Source organism: Heteronotia binoei, chromosome 5, assembly GCF_032191835.1.
Source record: "Heteronotia binoei isolate CCM8104 ecotype False Entrance Well chromosome 5, APGP_CSIRO_Hbin_v1, whole genome shotgun sequence".
Classification (NCBI taxonomy): domain Eukaryota; kingdom Metazoa; phylum Chordata; class Lepidosauria; order Squamata; family Gekkonidae; genus Heteronotia; species Heteronotia binoei.
Window position 1 is genome coordinate 112,186,467 of NC_083227.1, and position 19,328 is coordinate 112,205,794.

Here is a 19,328-nt window from a genome sequence, read left to right on the forward strand (position 1 = left end):
GTCTGAAGAAGGCAGGGTATAATGTGCACCTTCCAAAACAGCTGTTTTCTCCAGGTGAACTGATCTCTGTTGCCTGGAGCTCAGTTGTAATTTATGAGATCTCTTGCTACCGCCTGGATACTGGCAACCTGTGTCAGTAGCATTGATACTGCATTTAAAAGCCAAAGCTGTCTGTGATGTAGAGGCCACTTATCTTCTTCATGGATGCTGTCCAGGCTGCAGATTGCAGCATCAGGAGGGTCCAGTGAGACTTTTAGGGGAGGGACGGTGGCTCAATGGTAGAGCATCTGCTTGGGAAGCAGAAGGTCCCAGGTTCAATCCCTGGCATCTCCAAAAAAGGGTCCAGGCAAATAGGTGTGAAAAACCTCAGCTTGAGACCCTGGAGAGCCGCTGCCAGTCTGAGAAGACAATACTGACTTTGATGGACCAAAGGTCTGATTCAGTATAAGGCAGCTTCATATGTTCATATGTTTTGTCCTCTGCAAGAAGCAGCAATACATTTCACTGGTTAAGAGCAAGAGTCCAATAGCACCTTAAAGACTATCAAAACTGAAGTGAGCAGTGACTTATGAAAGCTCATACCTTACCACAAATTGTGTTAGTCTTTAAGGTGCTGCTGGACTCTTGCTTTTTTCTATTGCCACTGATGGACTAACATGATTACCCATCTTGATCTGTTTAACTGGTTATTAAGTAACAAACAGGCTGAAACTGCCTCAGGACAGCCATGATAACTGAGTCAGCAAACATTTCCCAGTGGAGCACAGAAGTGGCAGCTTTGTTTTCTACTTAGAAAGGCAAGTATCCCACCTTCATGACCCGCTTACCTCTGTATAATCTTTGACGTTCAGGTTGTTGCCTGTCCTTTTTGAACCAATCTAACTGGTTTTCTTTTGGAAATAACATGTCAACAGGTTATTTAAAAAAAACAAAAAAACATACAACCAGACTCACAGTTAGGCCATTTTAAATGAGTATGGATATGAGGCAATTAATTGTCATTTTTGCAAGGGCTACTTCTTGAGATTTTTGTATATATGGAACATAAGAACTGATGATGATTTCAATGGTCAAGCATACACCTATCGTGTGTGGTTTAGTTTCTGGAAACATCTGGAGCTTGGCCAGGCTCACATAGAAGGGCCAAACTATATAAGACCATAATAAATTGGGCCTGGGTTTCCAGGACTTAACTTGCTTCCACGCAACAGCTGTAGAGAACAGTGTTGTAAAAGTCTGTGCGGGCCCAGTTTGGCTTGGGTCTGTGGTGTGCAGAGATGAAACTCCTACCTTCCCTCCTGCAGAACTTTTCCTGAGCTGAAACAGCCTGGGGCAAATAACTCTGGACTGGACTTGTCTGAAATTGTATTGTGTAGTTTGGCACTACAGTATGCATTATCAAGATGTGTGCCTCAGAGCTCCTTCAGACTTTCTCTGAAGTGTCCATTACTGGAGTTGTGAGCACCTTATGCTGTTTGATGTTCTGCTGTTTGCAATTCCAGTATATCTTGAGAAATTCACAGGGGGGAGATGCACATGTAATTTGTGAACTTTCCATGTGCAAGTTCTCCCTCAATCATTACATTGCTTGTGCAAGCACTGGAAGCAGGAAGTATTCACACATCTGCTTCTAATAATATGTGGAACCACTTCTGCATGGTTTTTGACTGCTCCCATACATGCATTTTAAAGATAGTAGCAGGGAAACTGACCTTAATTTGCTCTAGCACTTTAATTGTTAAAGGGATATATTACAGTCCTTTATATACATTGTCATACTTCATTGGTGCAAAATATAAAATATAATAACAAATTTCAATATAACCATTTCCTACTCTTCCATCTCCTACCTATATGCAGTTTTTATTCACTCAGCAAGAACAGGTGAAGTCAGACATGAGAACCTTTTTGAATTGGGTTATAAATCTTTCTTTGACTGCTTTCATGTGGAGGTTTTTCTCTACTTTACCTCCAAACTTGAACACTTTTGGGGGGAACATTGACACAGCATCATGTTCTACTTGTGCTCTAACCATCTTTTTCTTGTCCTTTCCAAATCTGCTTTGCAACAGTCTTTTCAAGAAGAGAACCTTATCATGCTATCCGGATGAGAAGAGTGGATTTTCAAGTCTTGCCCACATCAGCACCATTTTCTTTCTTCCTGCCCCTCATAGCCACCATTTCCCCTACCACAGAACCAGAGAACTTAAAAAAAAAAGTAATTGCTATAGTGCTATGGGAGGGTATAGCTCGATCCTGTCAGATCTTGAAAGTTAAACAGGGCTGGTACCTGGATGGGTATCTCCAAGGAAGACTCTGCAGAGGAAGGCAATGGCAAACCATCTCTGCTTCTCATTTTCCTTGAAAGCCCCTTGCTGGAGTTGTCATATGTCAGCTGTGACTTGCGGCACACACACACACACACATAGAGCTATAATGTTATAACATAATTTATTGATCATTTAAAAGGCTTCCCCAAAACCCTCCAGTGGCATAAAAGGGGGGAAATGTGTTCAATGTGGAGAATCTCCACTGTGTGGGTACAGTTTTTTTGTTCGCAGGCAAGTAGTATGTATGATGTTTTTGTTTCTGTTTTGTAGAATGGCCACTAGATGGCATCTCAAGCTTTGGGACAGTTTTTAAAATACTAGACTTCTCTGACTTTGAAGACAGGCTTGTTGCTTGATTAGTTCAATCAACAAGTTAGGACCACCACCCACAGGCATTGTTATCAAAAGAAGCACCCCCTTAAGGATACTCAGTTTAAGTCTTGTTAGTGCCTGCCTCTGCGCATGTCTCAGTGCCACATTAATATGAGCCTGTTTTCTCTTTATCTTGCATTAAAGGGATTGAACATCCTGGTCGTAGCATTGTGTTCTGTCATGTACCTCCTGCTACCCATGAGCATTCAGGTCCATTAAGAGTAATTACACAGCATGGAAGCTTGTACAGCAGTGTGTGAAGCACTTTTCTTTCATTATGATTGTGGCAGACTGGGTCCACGTCAGCTGATGGGCCGTGGGTCTGCCTACTCCTCCTGTGCCTCTTGAAGGGGACATTCCACTTCACTTTCTCAAGGTATGGCTGCCACCTCTGTCCCTGTCTTGGGCTCTGGTTAAGTGAGACAGTCTCCTAACCTCCCTCCTGTGTCACTAGAAACCCACCTCAGTTCTTCCCATGGGTCTTTGAGGCTCCCCTGGAGAGTTGGCAATTGACCATTTTGTCACTTTTCCACTTCCTAGGCATTCCTTGACCCTTTCTTAGCATCTTCAAGTGGTTGAGAGAACTATGTGGTGCAAAGCAACTTCACTCCTTCAACAGTTAAAAGATTTATTTAAAACTCACAATTATTTACAGGAATGTCACAAATGAACAGAAGAAATAAAATAGCATAGGCAAAAACCCTCCATCACCCTACTCTAAATTTATGCCCAATCTAGATGGTATGCAGGCACCTTACTTAGGTATTCTGGGGTAAGCTGGTCAAACATATCCCCCCACAATAACTCTGGCCCAGGAGCAGGGCTCTATCTGTTGCAAGTTGACTGTTGACTGACTGGCTTCCCGCCCAAAACTCAATAATATAAACAGCAGTTCCCACCCAGGAACTGGCTCTCTCTCCTCCAGTATTCTGGAGGCAGATCTCCTCTAACCTTGAGGGATTTCCTGTTCTCTAAAGGAGTTGCCCTCAGATTACTGGTTACAGGCAGGAGGGGAGGGGGGGAATGAGGAGGAGATTAGGCCAAGGCCTACCTTGATAGTCTCCTCTCATCCAACTCACGGACAGACAGTTGAACCCACACACACAAAATGGTGTTTCTCCACAATGATCAACTGTCAGTAAGGGGAGATTGCGCAGAGCACAATCCTCTTGATATGTGTGGTTACCAGTTGTGTGCAGTGTTCCCTCTAAGCTGAGTTAGTGTGAGCTAGCTCACAGATTTTTAGCCTGCAGCTCACAATTTTTTTCTTAGCTCAGGAAAGATAGCCCCAGCGCACACTCATTTATGCAGTAGCTCACAACTTTATTGCCTGTAGCTCACAAAGTAGAATTTTTGCTCTCAAGACTCTGCAGCTTAGAGGGAACATTGGTTGTGTGTATTTTCTACCTCTAGTTTCTGCAAATAGGTACGCTAAAAACTAAGGGCGGGGGTGTTGGCTGCTTAAACTGAAGTAAAAAAATTTCCATGTTGCTCTCCTCACACAACAGGGCAAGTACTTGGATCAAGAGGACCACACTGTGTGTGTGCTCCCCTTGCGCACAGTTGATCGTAATGACTGCAAAGGGTTTAAAAGACTAAAATTGCAATCCTGAATCCCTGGTTCAAATTTTGCCTTGACAATTAAATCGATAGAGGCAAGGCACTAAATATCAGCTGTATTCCCTTAATCTATAATATAAGGGTGATAATACTGACTTTAGAGGTTACTGAAGTACAATATGTGAAGTACTTTGAACACTGCAGTGGAAGATGGTAAGCAGTGGAGTGCTGCAGGACTCAGTACTGGGCCCCATGCTCTTTAACTTATTCATTAATGAACTGGAGTTGGGAGTAAGCCGTGAAGTGGCTAAGTTTGCAGATGACATTAAATTGTTCAGGGTGGTGAGAACCAGAGAGGATTGTGAGGCACTCCAAAGGGATCTGTTGAGGCTGGGTGAGTGGGCATCAACGTGGCAGATAAGGTTCAGTGTGGCCAAGTGCAAAGTAATGCACATTGGGGCCAAGAATCCCAGCTACAAATACAAGTTGATGGGGTGTGAACTGGCAGAGACTGACCAAGAGAGAGATCTTGGGTTCATGGTAGATAACTCACTGAAAATGTCAAAACAGTGCAATTGCAATAAAGAAGGCCAACGCCATGCTGGGAATTATTAGGAAGGGAACTGAAAACAAATAGGTCAGCATCATAATGCCCCTGTATAAATTGGTTACCAGTTGTGTGCAGTGGTCTCATTTGGAATACTGTGTACAATTCTGGTCATCGCATCTCAAAAAAGATACTATAGCATTGGGAAAAGTGCAGAAAAGGGCAACTAGAATGATTAAAGGGTTGGAACGCTTTCCCTATGAAGAAAGGTTAAAACATTTGGGGCTCTTTAGCTTGGAGAAACGTCGACTGTGGGGTGACATGATAGAGGTTTACAAGATTATGCATGGGATAGAGAAGGTAGAGAAAGAAGTACTTTTCTCCCTTTCTCACAATACAAGAACTTGTGGGCATTCAATGAAATTGCTGAGCGGTCGGGTTAGAATGGATAAAAGGAAGTTCTGCTTCGCCCAAAGGGTGATTAACATGTGGAATTCACTGCCACAGGAGGTGGCAGCAGCTGCAAGCATAGACAGCTTCAAGAGGGGAATGGATAAGCATATGGAGCAGAGGTCCATCAGTGACTATTAGCCACAGCTTATCATTGGAACTCTCTGTCTGGGGCAGTGATGCTCTGTATTCTGGTGCTTGGGAGGGATGCAGTGGAAGGGCTTCTAGCCCCACTGGTGGACCTCTAGATGGCACTTGGTTGTTTGTTTTTGGCCACTGTGTGACACAGTGTGTTGGACTGGATGGGCCATTGGCCTGATCCAACTTGGCTTCTCTTATGTTCTTACTAACACATTTGTATATCTGAAAAGTGTTGTTGTTAACCAAAGAGATCAGGATCTGGCATTGATGCTGAAGATCCTAAACAGGGAGCCTAATTTGTGATTATTTTGTGGCTCAGGTTAAGCAAGTTTTCCACTGTGTTCCAAAGTGGAATATCGAATTCTTTAGAGTTGTTAAATGGCAGCATAGATTGATTGCTAGCTCTCCAGCAGCACCTCAAGCCTGGCTGAAAACAGAATAAATGGACAACAGTATGGAAACGAGTTACTTTCTATCTAGCTGGCTGAAGTGGGGATGGAAAGTGCCATCAAGTAATAGCCAACTTATGGCAACTGTCTAGGGTTTTCAAGGAAAGAGATGTTCAGAGGTGGTTTGCCATTGCCTCTCTCTGTGGCCTCCCTTGGTGGTCTCCAATCCAGATACTAACCAGGGCCAACTCTGCTTAGTTTCCAAGATGAGGCTGGCTTGGCCATCCAGACAAGGCAGGGTGCTGGCTGAAGTACTCTGAAGGATTTGATGAGAAATGGAGAAAGGATGGATTGGCTTACCAGTGTTATTGTTATTATTAACTTTACCAGATGTCAGTGTGGGAAGGTTAACTGCCTTGCAACATCCCGTCTCTTGTTCCCAGACTTCTCAGAAATATTTGGCTCCAGCTAATTTTTTTCCCCTGCCAGTTTTTCATCTTCGTTACTACCTGCCCTACTTCCATTGGGCTCTGAGCACAAGCCTCCATCCCATGTCATTTTTAAAAATCTGACTTTTGGTGGAAGACGACTGTTATGGTCAGTTCATTTATATAAGAAGGATATAAAAGGAGGACTCCTTCCCATAGTTATAATCAGGAATTTGATTATTCAAACCTATGAGAAGTTCATTTTTCATGGAATAATTTCAAAGCATAGTGGGGTATGAACTAGCTAAATTACCAGTTGCAGCCAATATCTGAGGATTAGAATTTCTGCTCTGTTTTTCATATGTATTCTTTAATGCTGAATAAATTGCCTTCTGGCTACAGATAGAGAGACTGGGAACTCATTAGAGTTCCATGACAAATGGGTGGACACGGTATGACCTCACTGAAGCTGTGAAGAGTGATAAAAGTTCTACCATTTCTTTTTCTCCTGTGGCAGGGCTCTTGTGCCTTTGTATAATAGGCACAAGAGCCCTGTATAATAGGCAGGAAATGAAAAATGCAGTTTTTTACCCTGACCTGGATAGGCCAGGCAAGCCTAATCTTGTCAGATCTCGGAAGCTAAGGAAGGCCCACTCTGGCAAGTACTTTAGGGTTGCCAGGTCCAACTCAGAAAATATCTGGGGACTTTGGGAGTGGATCCAGGAGACTTTCCCATTCCCAAAAATGAATAAACAAAATACAGCAGTGCAGTTCCCCTGAATACAGTTCTCATTTCCTTGTCCCCCAGCAATTACACTTCCACTAAATGAAAGTGAACATGCACCACACACTTTCACAAAGCAGCCAAAACAAACACAGCGCACAAACACTTTTGTGATCTCACTGGGGCAATTTACTCATGGGAGTTGCTGAATCTAGTCATCTGCTGTATTTCAACCAACTTCTTCAGGCTAACAAGAAAACAAAAGCAGAGCAGCCCAGGGGGTGGAGTTTCCCTCCAAACAAACAAAGGGACTGTTCTCACTCCTCTTCCTTTCTCACATGTTTCATACGCTGACTGGGAAGACCCAGTGGCTCTTCTTACTTGCCCCGCCCATTCAGTGTTCCTCTTGCTCAGATTTAAAGGCACACATAGAGTCCAAAACACAGGCAATTTGCAGACTTCTTTTAAGCTTGCACAGATCTAAAGGCATATGGTGGCTGTTGGGGTGGGACTTTCCCCTGCTGACAAGCAGCCTGCAAAATGAGGGGATCCCCCGCTGGGACCTGGGGGCTGGCAAGCCTAAAGTATTTGAATGGGAGACCTCCTTGGAATACCAGGAGGCAGGGGCAGCCTTTATTCAGCCACATCTCTGAATATCCTCCAGCTCCCCAGTAGGGGTCAGTCACCAGACTTCCAGGTCCACATACACTCACTCTCTCTCACACACAGAGAAATACAAAAATACCCCCCAAAATGCAGCTTCTCCTGGTTGGAGATAGGGTTGTCAATCTCCAGTTGGCACCTGGAGGTCTACTGCTGTAACAGCTGATCTCCAGACAACCAAGATCGGATCTCCTGGAGAAAATGGATGCTTTGGAGGGTGGACTCTTTGGCATTATACCCTGCTGAGGTCCCTTCCCTCCCTAGACTGCACTCCCAAAATATCCAGGTACTTCCCAACCCACAGCTCCCAACCTGGAGATGAAGATTTAAGGAAGCTTTTCCTGTTGAATTTCTGCCTGTTATATATCTATTACAAACACAAGAGCCTGCTCAGAGATCACAGCTGGCAAGCTTTATGGTATCATTGTTCCTGAAACTTTTGTGACCCTTGAGGGAAATACTCCTCTGCCCCCCCCCCAGCCCACAAACAAAAAAACTGTTCTGTTTGTACATTTCCATCACGATATCTCTGGTTTCTCTTCAGATCGATTGCATCATGGCATCTTGGATGGGATCAGAGCTCTCTCTCTTTCTGTATATAATCTCCTTTATGTCAATGTATGGCAGTTTATATGTCTCCTCCCCACCCCCCACTGCTTATCATTTACTGGCGAGTGTTAGAACCCAAAGCTGACATGATGTGGACAGCCATGTCTGTTGTTAACCTGTCTTCCTCAATCTCATGATAAGTGAATGTGGTGGTGTGTGTCTGATACTGGCATTAAAAAGGGCATACGACTAAATGAGGGTCAAGGCCATAGCCACAGGTGAGCCTTGACCCCATTGGGTTATACTAGGCACCCCCTTCTGAATTAAATTCATCCATTATCTTTAAATATATCAGACTGTAGGTAAACCTCATGTTACCAGGGCTAGCTCAAAGTACTGGTGTTTACCTGTACAGCCCTAAATTGCTTGGGAGTGAGGTACCTGGACTGTCTTCTCCTGAGTGTTGTACAGTCCTGCCCACCAACTAAAGGGCTCATCACCCTGAGCTCTGCTCTCAGTGCTCTTGTCAACAGAAATGAGGCAAGTGATGACTCTGGATAAGGCTTTCACAGTGTTGGCTCCCCAATTGTGGAATACCTTTCCCTTTGAGACTCATCCACCATTTACTTTATTGACTTTTAGGCACCAAACAAAAACTTTTCTTGTCACCCAGTTTTCTGCCTCCTGGTATCTGGTGTTTTACAACTTTTTATCAGTTTTAAGTTATTTGATGCTGCAGATTGTAGCAGACAGTTGCTACTTCTATATGGGAATTTGCCCTGTGTGGCCAACTTGATGCCCCAGCTTTTGGGGGGAGCTTCCATACAGGCCTGTAGCTTGAAAAGTTTAGGTGGAGGACCCAAGGGATAAAATGTTAGATGGAGGGGCTGCGGGGCCCAAAATGACATCACAAATGATGTCACAATTTTTTAAAAAACTAAAAAAACCAAAACCCTGTGCAGCTGGCTGCAAGATAAATAAAAACCTTTTGTGGCAGCTGGCTGCAAGAGTCCCCTCCCCAGAGAAGGCTGACCAACCCCCACTGCTTCCCCCATCTCTTTCCTCTGCTGTCAGGCTGGTGAAGTCCTCCTTGCTCTGGCCATTCACTTTCCCTGCAGTAGAGGTGGCAGCAGCAGTGGCAGCAAGCGACGCTCCACAGGATTTCATGGGTGTATTTGTTGCCTGTACAAACTTCCTCAGCAGCTGCACAAAGCTGTTGTAATGTTATCACACCGGGAGCCCCACACCAGCACTGTAAACCGCCCCCCCCATCCCATTTGCCTATGCCTACTACTTTGATCATGCAGCCGTGGTGAGTGGCAGGTGAGCAAAGGGAACAGACTGGATGCCCTCCAATAGAGGAGCCATACAGTTAGAAGGGGGAGGGGGTTGAAAGGATGGGTCTGGTCTCCCCGCCCTTTTAGCTACTGGCCTGCTTTCATACAACATCATGCCCAGAGCATGGTACAGTGTACTTTCCCCCTTTGAGCCAGAGCAAAAAAAAAAAAAAGGCTCCCAGTTTACTCTGGCTAGAGTTTGCTTGTGGACAGTCCCTGCAGTTGATCCAGGTAGGGGTCCTTCTAAGTTCTTTAATCAGATCCCGCCCCCAGCTATATTGCTTTGAGCTCTAAAGCTCAACTGTGTGGAGAGGATTGTTGCTTGGGATGGGGGGGGGGATTCTATCACTTCCTGCACCACCAAGAAGGGGCAGGGGTGGAGATAATCTTATTCCAACCATTCTCTAGGGAGCTCAGGGTCGCATACCTGGCTCTCCCCCATTTTATCCCTACAACAACCTGAGAGGTAGGTTAGGCAGAGAGGGGGGGGGGGGATGGTCCAACATCACCCAATGAGCTTCAAGGCTGAGTTGAGATTTGGAGCCTGATCTTCCTAGTCCTAATCCAACTAATAACTGTACTACTCTCATATCCACATTGTGCCTATGTTTTCTCCTTTGGGCTTAAAGCATACATTTGTGATTGGGGAAACAGCACAGAGGAAAGAATTAATTCTCCCCCTGCAGGCCTGAATGGTCCATATTAGGGGCCTCTACAGTTGCTTTTTGTAGCTCAGTGACATGTCTGACAATCTGGCCATGGACCTTGCCTGTAGTATTTTGCTCTTTCACATTGTCTTGCAATGGCTTCCTCAGCATATCTTTAGATCCCTTTGTGATAATCTTTCTGCCTACACTTGCTGCACTTCTGTGCCCCATTTCATGTTACAATAAGATATCCTACCCCCAACTTTATGGGTTGAATCCACCAAAGTTTTTCTGCGGACAGAAAGCTTTCTGTCTAGGCAACGTGATGTTCTCACCTTCCCCTCCTGCACAGCCCAAAAGTCCGCCTAATGCCGTTCCTTTGGGTTTCCTGCCCCCTTGAGCAGTGTTTTGTGGAGCATTTGGGGTCACAATGAGGGGAGTACAGAACTTATGCAGGTAAAAAAATTTCCATCCACAAAAATATTCTGGTGGATCCAAGCCAATGTATGGACTGGTTAGACAGATGAATAAATAAACATATCTTGTTTTATCTTTGAGCCTGCTCATGATGACGTACACGGTGGACTTCTACTGATAGATCATTCCTGTCAAAGTCAATAACTTTAGGCAGATAGAAAGTTTCTGTCTTTTTTGTTACTTGACTGAACTTCTGTTCAAAAGGAGTCCAAATTCTGCACCTATTGGAGCTAGCAGTGATTGGCCCCTTAAAAACTGCATTAACCTCCCATTTCCCCCTGTTTGGAGCATTCCTTTTGGATACCTAATGCCTGCCATCTCTGCTTTCTGACAGCATGACAGCTGCTATGATGGGCAACTTGCCATTTTTGGTGCTGACTTCCAGGAACAGCTTGGGAAGCAGAAATACTTTGTGGTGAGTTGAGCAGGCCAAATGTGGGATCAGGGTGGTCACATGAAGAAGAGGTCCCAAGAACAAATTGAGGATGAGGGGTATGCTTGGTATGGGTGTGCCTTATGTGGGCTAGGCCTGTTAGAAGGGGACAGGAAGAAAGGAGAAGGCCAAGTATGTTAGTAGTAAATGGGACCCACAGAATCAGAAAGTTGTAAGAATCCATTGAGTTGTCTAGTTCAGCCATTTGCTGTGAATCAAAGCATGCAGCAACACCATAAATATCACTGACTAGAAAATTTTCCAACTTTGTCCTGAAGACAGTCCACTTCCTTCTTAGGTAATTGATTCTAGAATGAGGTAGGTAACTGTCTTGGTCTGAAGAGGCAGAGTAAAGTTTGAGTCTAGTGGCATGTTTAAGACCAACAAAGTTTTATTCAAGGTATAAGTTTTTTCTTGCTTATATCCATCTTCAAATACAGTGAAATAAGACATCCTCAACCATTACATATAGGTAGGGCTGGCCCTAGGAAGTCAACCAGGTAGGCCATCACCTAGGATGGCATCTGGCCACAGGGGCAGCAGGTGCCCCCTTCCCATGTGCGCCACCTCAGCTGCCCCAGGACTCAGTGTGGTGCCCACCTTTGCTGCTGCCGCCGCTGCCACTGCCCAGCCCCATGCCTGGCTGCCTCCCACACCATGGCCAGCCCTCCTGCTTCTGCTACCACCATTCTCCCTCCATGGCCTGCCCAGGATGTGACTTCTTTGGCTCAGGTACCCGCTGCTGGAGCAGCTGCTGGCTGGCTGGCACAGGGGGAGAGGGTGGGTGTGTGCACTGGGGGCTTGGCTGGCAGTACCTCCTCCTGTGTAAGCTCGAAAAGATGGCAAGTGAAGTGAATACTGTTCCAAGAGAAAGGCTTCTGGTCCCAAGGAGAGGCCTGTATGCAGGTAGTATAACAGGCTTTTAAAAGGAGAAGACACCCATTCATGGAGGAGGAGGAGGGATCAGTTCAAAGGCTCTTAGTGGGATGGCAGAAGGGGATCCCCCAGTTTCTCTAGGGGAGTGGTTGGGCACCTATACTAGCCATTTTGCCCTGACATGGGCTACAGCTCTCTTGGATCTGGTGACAACCCGGAATCTTCAGTTTCCTGAATCTCTGTATCTACACTGGAGATAAAGACTCAGCCCTCTTTGCCTTATCATTCACACAAATCAGATTAGCAGGGAATGTGGTGTGCCACTGTTGGCTGAGTGTCTCTTGCCGCACGTCATTGTACACTGTTGCGCACGGATCCTGGGTGTGCTGGCCAGGCATAGGCGCTTCCGCTTTCATTAGCCAAGAGGCTGCACAGTTCCTTTCCCTCTGCCTCCATTCTTTCCCACAGGTGTGACCCTCAGAGTCCTATGGTGCCAAAGAAACTGTGCAGCAAGCTCCCATGAACACCCATCCCTGTGCGCACCAGACACCAGGCGTTTCCTGCCAGCTGGACCTTGGGTGGAAGGGGAGAGGAATATGTCGGCCCCCATGTTCCTAGGACCCCTGGGCCAGATGGTGAGGATCAGGTGCTAAGCAGGCTGCCAAACAGCTCAGCTTCGGCAGCCTGGGTGGGCATGGGTGAGCAAGACTCTTCCTGTGGTTCTCCGCTGAAGATGCACACAGTGCTCAGTTTTTACCTTGGAGGCTAGCCAAGACAGGGCCACTGAAGAACCCAGAATAAATCCCCCCACCCCATCAAAGACACCCTTTGGAGGCTCTTGTCCCCTCCTCACTCTGTCGGTTTAATATGCTTGTGTTAGTCAGGCTGCACAGTCCTCAGGACAGAGACCTTCCCTCCATGCCAGGCTTTCAAGATCCCCCCCCCCTTGTTGCCCATGGCTAGCCTCTGCTGAAGTGCCAGCAGCAGTTTGCCACCTGCCCCCCCTGAACTAGACAGCGATTGGAAACCCCAGCTGGAATCTCCCTGATCCCCCCCCCCAAATCCAAGTCATAGCTGCAGCCCCGCCCCCTGGCTGGCCTAGTGTCTCTTCATAATCGCCCTCCCTCCCTCAAGCCACAGGATCATGGGGGTGTGCCTGCCCCACCCACCCCTCACCTTGGGCGCAAAAAAGCACTACATACAGGGAGAGAGAGGGTGGGGAGTTTAGTTACCAGGAAGGGCTAGTTAGAGTCTAGATACATAAGTAACTGGGCAATAAGTATAGCTGAGATTGGATTAAAGCAGTTTGTAAGATCTGTGAATAGCAGTAAATTAGCAAACAAATGCAAGAGTTAACAAATGTGAGAACTGAGTTTAAACCCAGCAGCACCTCCAAGACCAATAAAGTTCAATTCTGGGTATAAGCAAGGGAGAGATTGGATGTTGTAGATTTTCTGGGCTGTGTGGCCATGGTTTTCTCCAGTTTCCTGGGTCCAGTTTTCTGTGATTCCAATCACAGTTGCTGGCAAAATGTCAGGTCTCGCAACACCAAGACCACAGCCACGCAACCCGGAAAATCTACAACAGCCAGTCTCTGTTGTAAATAATAATAAAAGACTTAACAGATGTGAGAACTAAGTTTGTCCAGTGACACCTTTAAAACCAACGAAGTTTAATTCTGTGTGTAAGCAAGAACTGAGAAGTGAGTGACTTAGCATGTGTAGTGAGATAAGAAGTTGATATCTCTGTTAAGCCCTGGGTGTTCCATTGTCCTGAGTGTTGTAATAACTTGTAATTCAGCAATCTTCCATTCCAGTCTTTCTGAAATTCCTTTGCAATAAAACAGCTACTTTGAGATCTCTCATTGAGTGGCCTGGGAGATTGATGTGTTCTCCTACAGGTTTCTCAGTTTTGCGGTTCTTAATGTCAGATTTGTGCCCATTTATCCTTTGGCATAAGGTTTGACCTGTTTGCCCTATGTAGAGATAGAGAACTGAAGGGCATTTTTGGCATTTAATGGCATATACAGTGTTGGTGATGAGCAAATGAATGAGCCTGAGATGGTGTAGTTGATGTTGTTAGATCCAGTGATCAGGTTGTGTGGGTGTATGTGGCAGCAAAATTGGCATCAGGGTTTATTACAAGCCTTGGTACCGGTGTCTATGTTCAAATTAGATATGTATTATTGTGGATGAGGAGTTGTTTGAGACTGAGGGGCCTGTCTGTGTGCAAGAAAAGGTTTGCCCCCTAGTACGTGTGCATAAGAACTGTCATTATCCAGTAGAGATTATAAGTTGCTGATCATGTGTTGAACTGTTTTGAGTTAAGAGCTGTATGTGACCACTGCTGGTTATTCTCTCTTTTGGACCTGTCTTGCTACAGGGCACCATTCTGACTTTGTTGGCCTGTTTCTTGTCTTCATCAGATGGATATTTTAGTTCCAAAAATGTTTGTTGTTGTTATTCTAACTGTCCTTCAGAAGATTAAATGTGGCTGTGGTGTAGCCAACTAGCTGTCTTAAACAGCTTCTCATGAAAATCCCTTCAAAAGTACTGGTAGATCTTTAGCAGCTTGTGCTCTAGCAGCTCGAGCAAGTCTTTTGGAAGACTTCAAGGGCTTCTTCCATAATTAGTAGAGAAAGAATGTGTTGCAGTTTTTATAATCACAAGAACAGCTGCTAAGATCTATTCCCTTAAGTTGTTAGTTGAAACATGGGTGGAAAGGGAGGAAAATCTTTAATAAATGTAATCTTTAATAAATGTAATAAATTATACATGGGGTGGAGAGAGTTTTTTCTCCCTCTCCCAAAGTACCAGAATTTAATAAATGTAATCACCCCAAAGGGTGGAATTCACTGCCACAGGAGGTAGTGGCAGCTACAAGCATAGACAGCTTCAGGAGGGGATTGGATAAACATATGGAGTGCAGGTCCATCAGTGGTTATTAGCCACAGGGTATTGATGGAACTCTCTGTCCGGGGCAGTGATGCTCTGTATTCTTGGTACTGGGGGGGGCACAGTGGGAGGGCTTTTAGTGTCCTGGCCCACTGATGGACCTCCTGATGGCACCTGGGGTTTTTTTTGCCACCATGTGACACAGAGTGTTGGACTGGATGGGCCATTGGCCTGATCCAACATGGCTTCTCTTAGGGTAAAGTACATTAATGTGAACTATATTAAAGGCATGAGCCAAAAGCAACAAATGTGCAGGGCTGCTTGGCTTTGGCACTTGGTAAAGAGGCAATGGGATTTGCTATACTTTGAGGCAACCAAGCTAGTATTGTCTCCTAAAGACTTGCTGTTTGCTTTCCCCAGTCAATTGGGTATGAGAATGGAACCACTCTTGTTGGACAATGATAATGATGCTTCTGGGATTCCCTCACATTATCCCACTGCTAGTGCATCCTTGGTTTTGTTTTATTTTATCTATTGAAATTAAGTTTCTACCCTTGTTTTAGCAGAGAGAAGAGATCAGCATTGCCTTAAGTCTACTTTGCACTGGCAAGTGTGAAGTGGTCTATGCACCCCACATGGTAGCTTAGCTTTCAAGGCATGCTTCAACCCAACTTGCTGCTCACTAGTCTTCCCTGGCACAGTCTGGGTGATACTGATACAGGTCAGCAATATAAAGTGGGGTGGGTGTGCAGTAGACTACGTGAGAACATAAGAAAAGAGCCTTGTTAAATCAGACCAGTGGTCCATCTAGTCCAGCATCCTGTTTGGCACAGCAGCCAGCCAGTTCCTCTGGAGGCCAAACAACAGGATATAGAGGCCAAGGTCTTCTCAAGCCTGATGTTGCTTTCTGGCACTGGTATTCAGAAGCTGACTGCCTCTGAATATAGAGGTTCTCTTTAGTCACCATGGCTAGTAACCATTGATTTCCTCCATGAATCTGTCTAATCCCCTTTTAAAGTTGTCTATATCTGTGGCCATCGCTATATCTCTGGCAATGAATTCCACATTTTAATCACTCACTGCGTAAAGAAGTATTTCCTTTGTCCATTCTGAATCTACTGCCGATCAGCTTCATTGGATGCCCTTGAATTCTGGTACCTCGGGAGAGGGAGAAAAAATGTCCTTTGTCAACTCTCTCCACCCCATGTATAATTTTATAAACCTCTACCATGTCCCCCGCTCATAGCTCTCTCTCTTCTAAACCCATAAGAAAAGGCAGACTATGGAGTAGCAGATAATGAAGAAAAGCAGGGTAGAATGGGACATTCCCCCCTTCACTTTTCCTTGGAGCCTCTTTTTACTCAATTGGTGGGCTACAGTGTAACCAAGTGCACTCTGCCCCGTCTCAATATTTAGATGCTGTTCCTTGTTGAATTTAATTCCGTCTTGTGCAGGGCATCAGAGAGAATGGGTCCCTTTACACTGGTCACAGAGATCTGCGAGGAAAGCCTGTTTTGTTCCTCCTCATTCTCAGTTGTCATTTCTTATGATCACTGCCTGTTTCTCTGTGAAGAGGCTATCTGCTATTGTTAAATAGCTTACACAGAAATCTGTAAGTCTCTCAAGTGACCTACGTGGATCTCTTTTGTTTTTAAAAAATTGCATTTGCTTTAGATTGTTCCCTTTGCTGGTCAGGAGATAGTTTATTCATTTGGGCATTGATGACATGAGACCGAGCTGATTTTTCTCTTAACTTCAGTGCCTATTTTCCAGTACTTTGTGATGACTGCACCAGAAGATGAATAATAATTTTTGTATGATGAGTAACTGATCCAGATCTGCTCTGCAGCTGTTGCTGGAGTTCCTTTGTAAATATAACATTTGCTCACATAGTTGCCAGTGAAGAAACCTGGAAGGATTTCATCCTAAAGTGTAGCAAATTTTTAAAGGTGGACCCCAGATCTTACTAACCACAAAATAAAACTGCTTGGCTTATGGTGTAAATGGCAATTGCAATGGTCAGTAAGGTTTATATCCAAGGGTGTCACCATCTGTAGTTCTGCATGCATAACTTTTATGGGAAATTTGGCATGGATTCCTAAGAATCTTTACTCTGTGGCCTCTATAGGTTTGAAGTAGGTTTGAAATTGGTTAGGCAGCTTCAGAAAAAGGCTCTTGAGTTTAGATAGTAGAGCTTCTCCTTAGTGCATGCCTGTCTACCACAGCTCAGATCCTGGGGTAAGAATAAACAATGCAAATTGACTATTTATAAAAGATTCAAATTTGCATAATGTTTCTTGATTTGCTTAATCTGTTTTTAGTATAGCATTCCAGTTTTCTGGGTGCAGAATTTGGAATTTTTTTTGTGCAGGTATAAAAAGCCCCTGGTTATATCTAATTAGCATATAAACTCTAATTTGATTCAAGATTTGCAGTGCTTTTTTTCCTGCAATGCTTTGATGGCCTTCCCTGAAGTTTCAGAACACATTAATTGTTAGGCCCAGACATGCATAATTTACATTCTTTAAATGCATTTTACAGAACAACCCAAAGGAGAGTTCTGTCCTTCTAAATCCATTGAAGTCTGCTTAGAATTGCACTTTGTATTGATTTTCAGCACCAGTCTAAGCATGTTTACTCAGAAGTAATCCCACTGAGGTCCTATTCAAAATAGCCATGCTGTCTTGAATTGTTATAACTGCATAAAAAGTTGTAGCCCTGTGCAATTAAGGTCTAGTGTCTTTTTTTGCTATTCCCCCCTCTCTTCTTTAAAAATTTAGTTTATGGAGAATTTCCTTTATCTCTTTTTTTTCCCTTTGAGAAGAATTGCAATGCTAGAACAAATGGAAAGACAAAGTGCTACTGATGCTCCTGGCAGGAGGGACAATCAGGCTGTTGATAGCACCCCTCCGTTTCTTGATTTTACAGCTTATTAAAAATGTCTTGGAGTGCTGATGGGATTAGGACTTGGTATCAGAACTGTAGAATTTTATATGCTCTCCTTTCACACATTTACTGATGGGACAAATAATACTCTAGAAGGCCAAGTTGCACCAGATCAATGGCAGAAGGACTTCAGTCTCTTCCTAGTGCTACATTCCAGATCCAAACTGTGGTGTGTGGGTGTCTATTTATTGAAATGTAAAAAGGTAGGAGTGTCGATCAAGAACATCCAGTATCTTTTATAGCTGAATTTTAAGCAATGGAGAGGCAGCCTTTGAAACCATCTAGCTTGGAATTTCCTCCTGCTTTCTTACACTGGCGAGAGAGGTGCTTCTCTGCTTTTGAATCTATCAGGTCCTGGAGGGTTGTTTCTTGTCTTTCATTTGTTCTTCTCCTTCACTTTTTAATGTTCCATACACTAAGCCAAGTCAAACATTTTCCCAATCCATCAAGGATCATTTTGTTTGTGCATGTTTTGTAGCTCTGCAGGTGCACACCAGTGAAATAGCCATGTTGACAGATCAACTTAAAAAGAGAGAAAGAGAGTAAATGGTGGGATTGCTGTTCCTAATGAGATCAGGAAATGATTTATTAAAGGATTAATTGCAGTTGCTGGGAGGAAAAAGTTCCATCCATTTGCATTAAGTGAAACTTACTGCTGAATAAATATACTTCCAGTGCCATCCTATAATAACTCTGCATAAGATTGCAAAGTAAGACTCTCTCTGAGGATGGGGCTTTGCAGGATCTGAATAGTGGAAATAGCTCTGTATTTTTCAGAACAGAACCAAAATTATAACTTCCCATCCGTCTGATTAGGGAAAAATATTAAAAAATATGGCTATGAATAGCTCAATGGGATTTACTCCCATTGTGATTTCATAGCATTGCTACTTCTTGACTGCTGTGGATTTTTTTTCTCCATTGAAATTCAACTGTGTGTTCATAAGTAATGCATCATTTTCTAGATTTCTGATTCAGACTTCCGCACAGGTTCCTTCTTGTGTAGGTGAGAGCATGGTGAGGTCACTAGTGTGTAACAGGTAGTGTCTTGCTGAGTCATATACTGGTAATCCTGGACTTCACAACAGTTTCAAAAAGGATTGGAAGATAGTTGATTTATTGGATAAAAGAGGGTTGGGTTTGATATTACATCCCGGTTTTACTCCTTTTTCTTGTTTTAATGTTTTACATTGTTCTTTATGTGTTACACACATTCGATGAATTGGCTCATAGATCGGATGAGGTTTTAGGTTTTCCTTCCAGTTCTTGTTGTGTTACAAATTAGAGTTTAGTCATAATGCCAGATGGAATCAAAAATATATTTTGGAGACAAATATTTTCCCTTTCTCTCAAGTTTTTGCTAATGGGCATCTGTAGCATAAATTGTGTCCAGTGATTCATTTATCACAAAGAGAGAGAGCTTAATCTGTTGTTCCTTAAAATATGTGCTCCTTTCCACTTCCTGAAGGGCAGTATTAATCTGTTGAGACTAGCACAATGGCTTCCTGATGTTTCTAATGTTTATACCACTTCTGTAACTTCACTAGACATCATTCCATTTGATT

At 44.1% G+C, this 19,328-nt stretch overlaps 1 protein-coding gene across 1 annotated transcript in view; it reads left to right on the forward strand.

Moving 5' to 3' along the window:
* UBA7 (ubiquitin like modifier activating enzyme 7) overlaps positions 1-19,328 on the forward strand; it is a 53,192-nt gene that overhangs the window by 8,964 nt on the left and 24,900 nt on the right. The window contains 1 exon segment of the mRNA XM_060238823.1: positions 10,949-11,029. Coding sequence (XP_060094806.1) covers positions 10,949-11,029 — 81 coding nt within the window.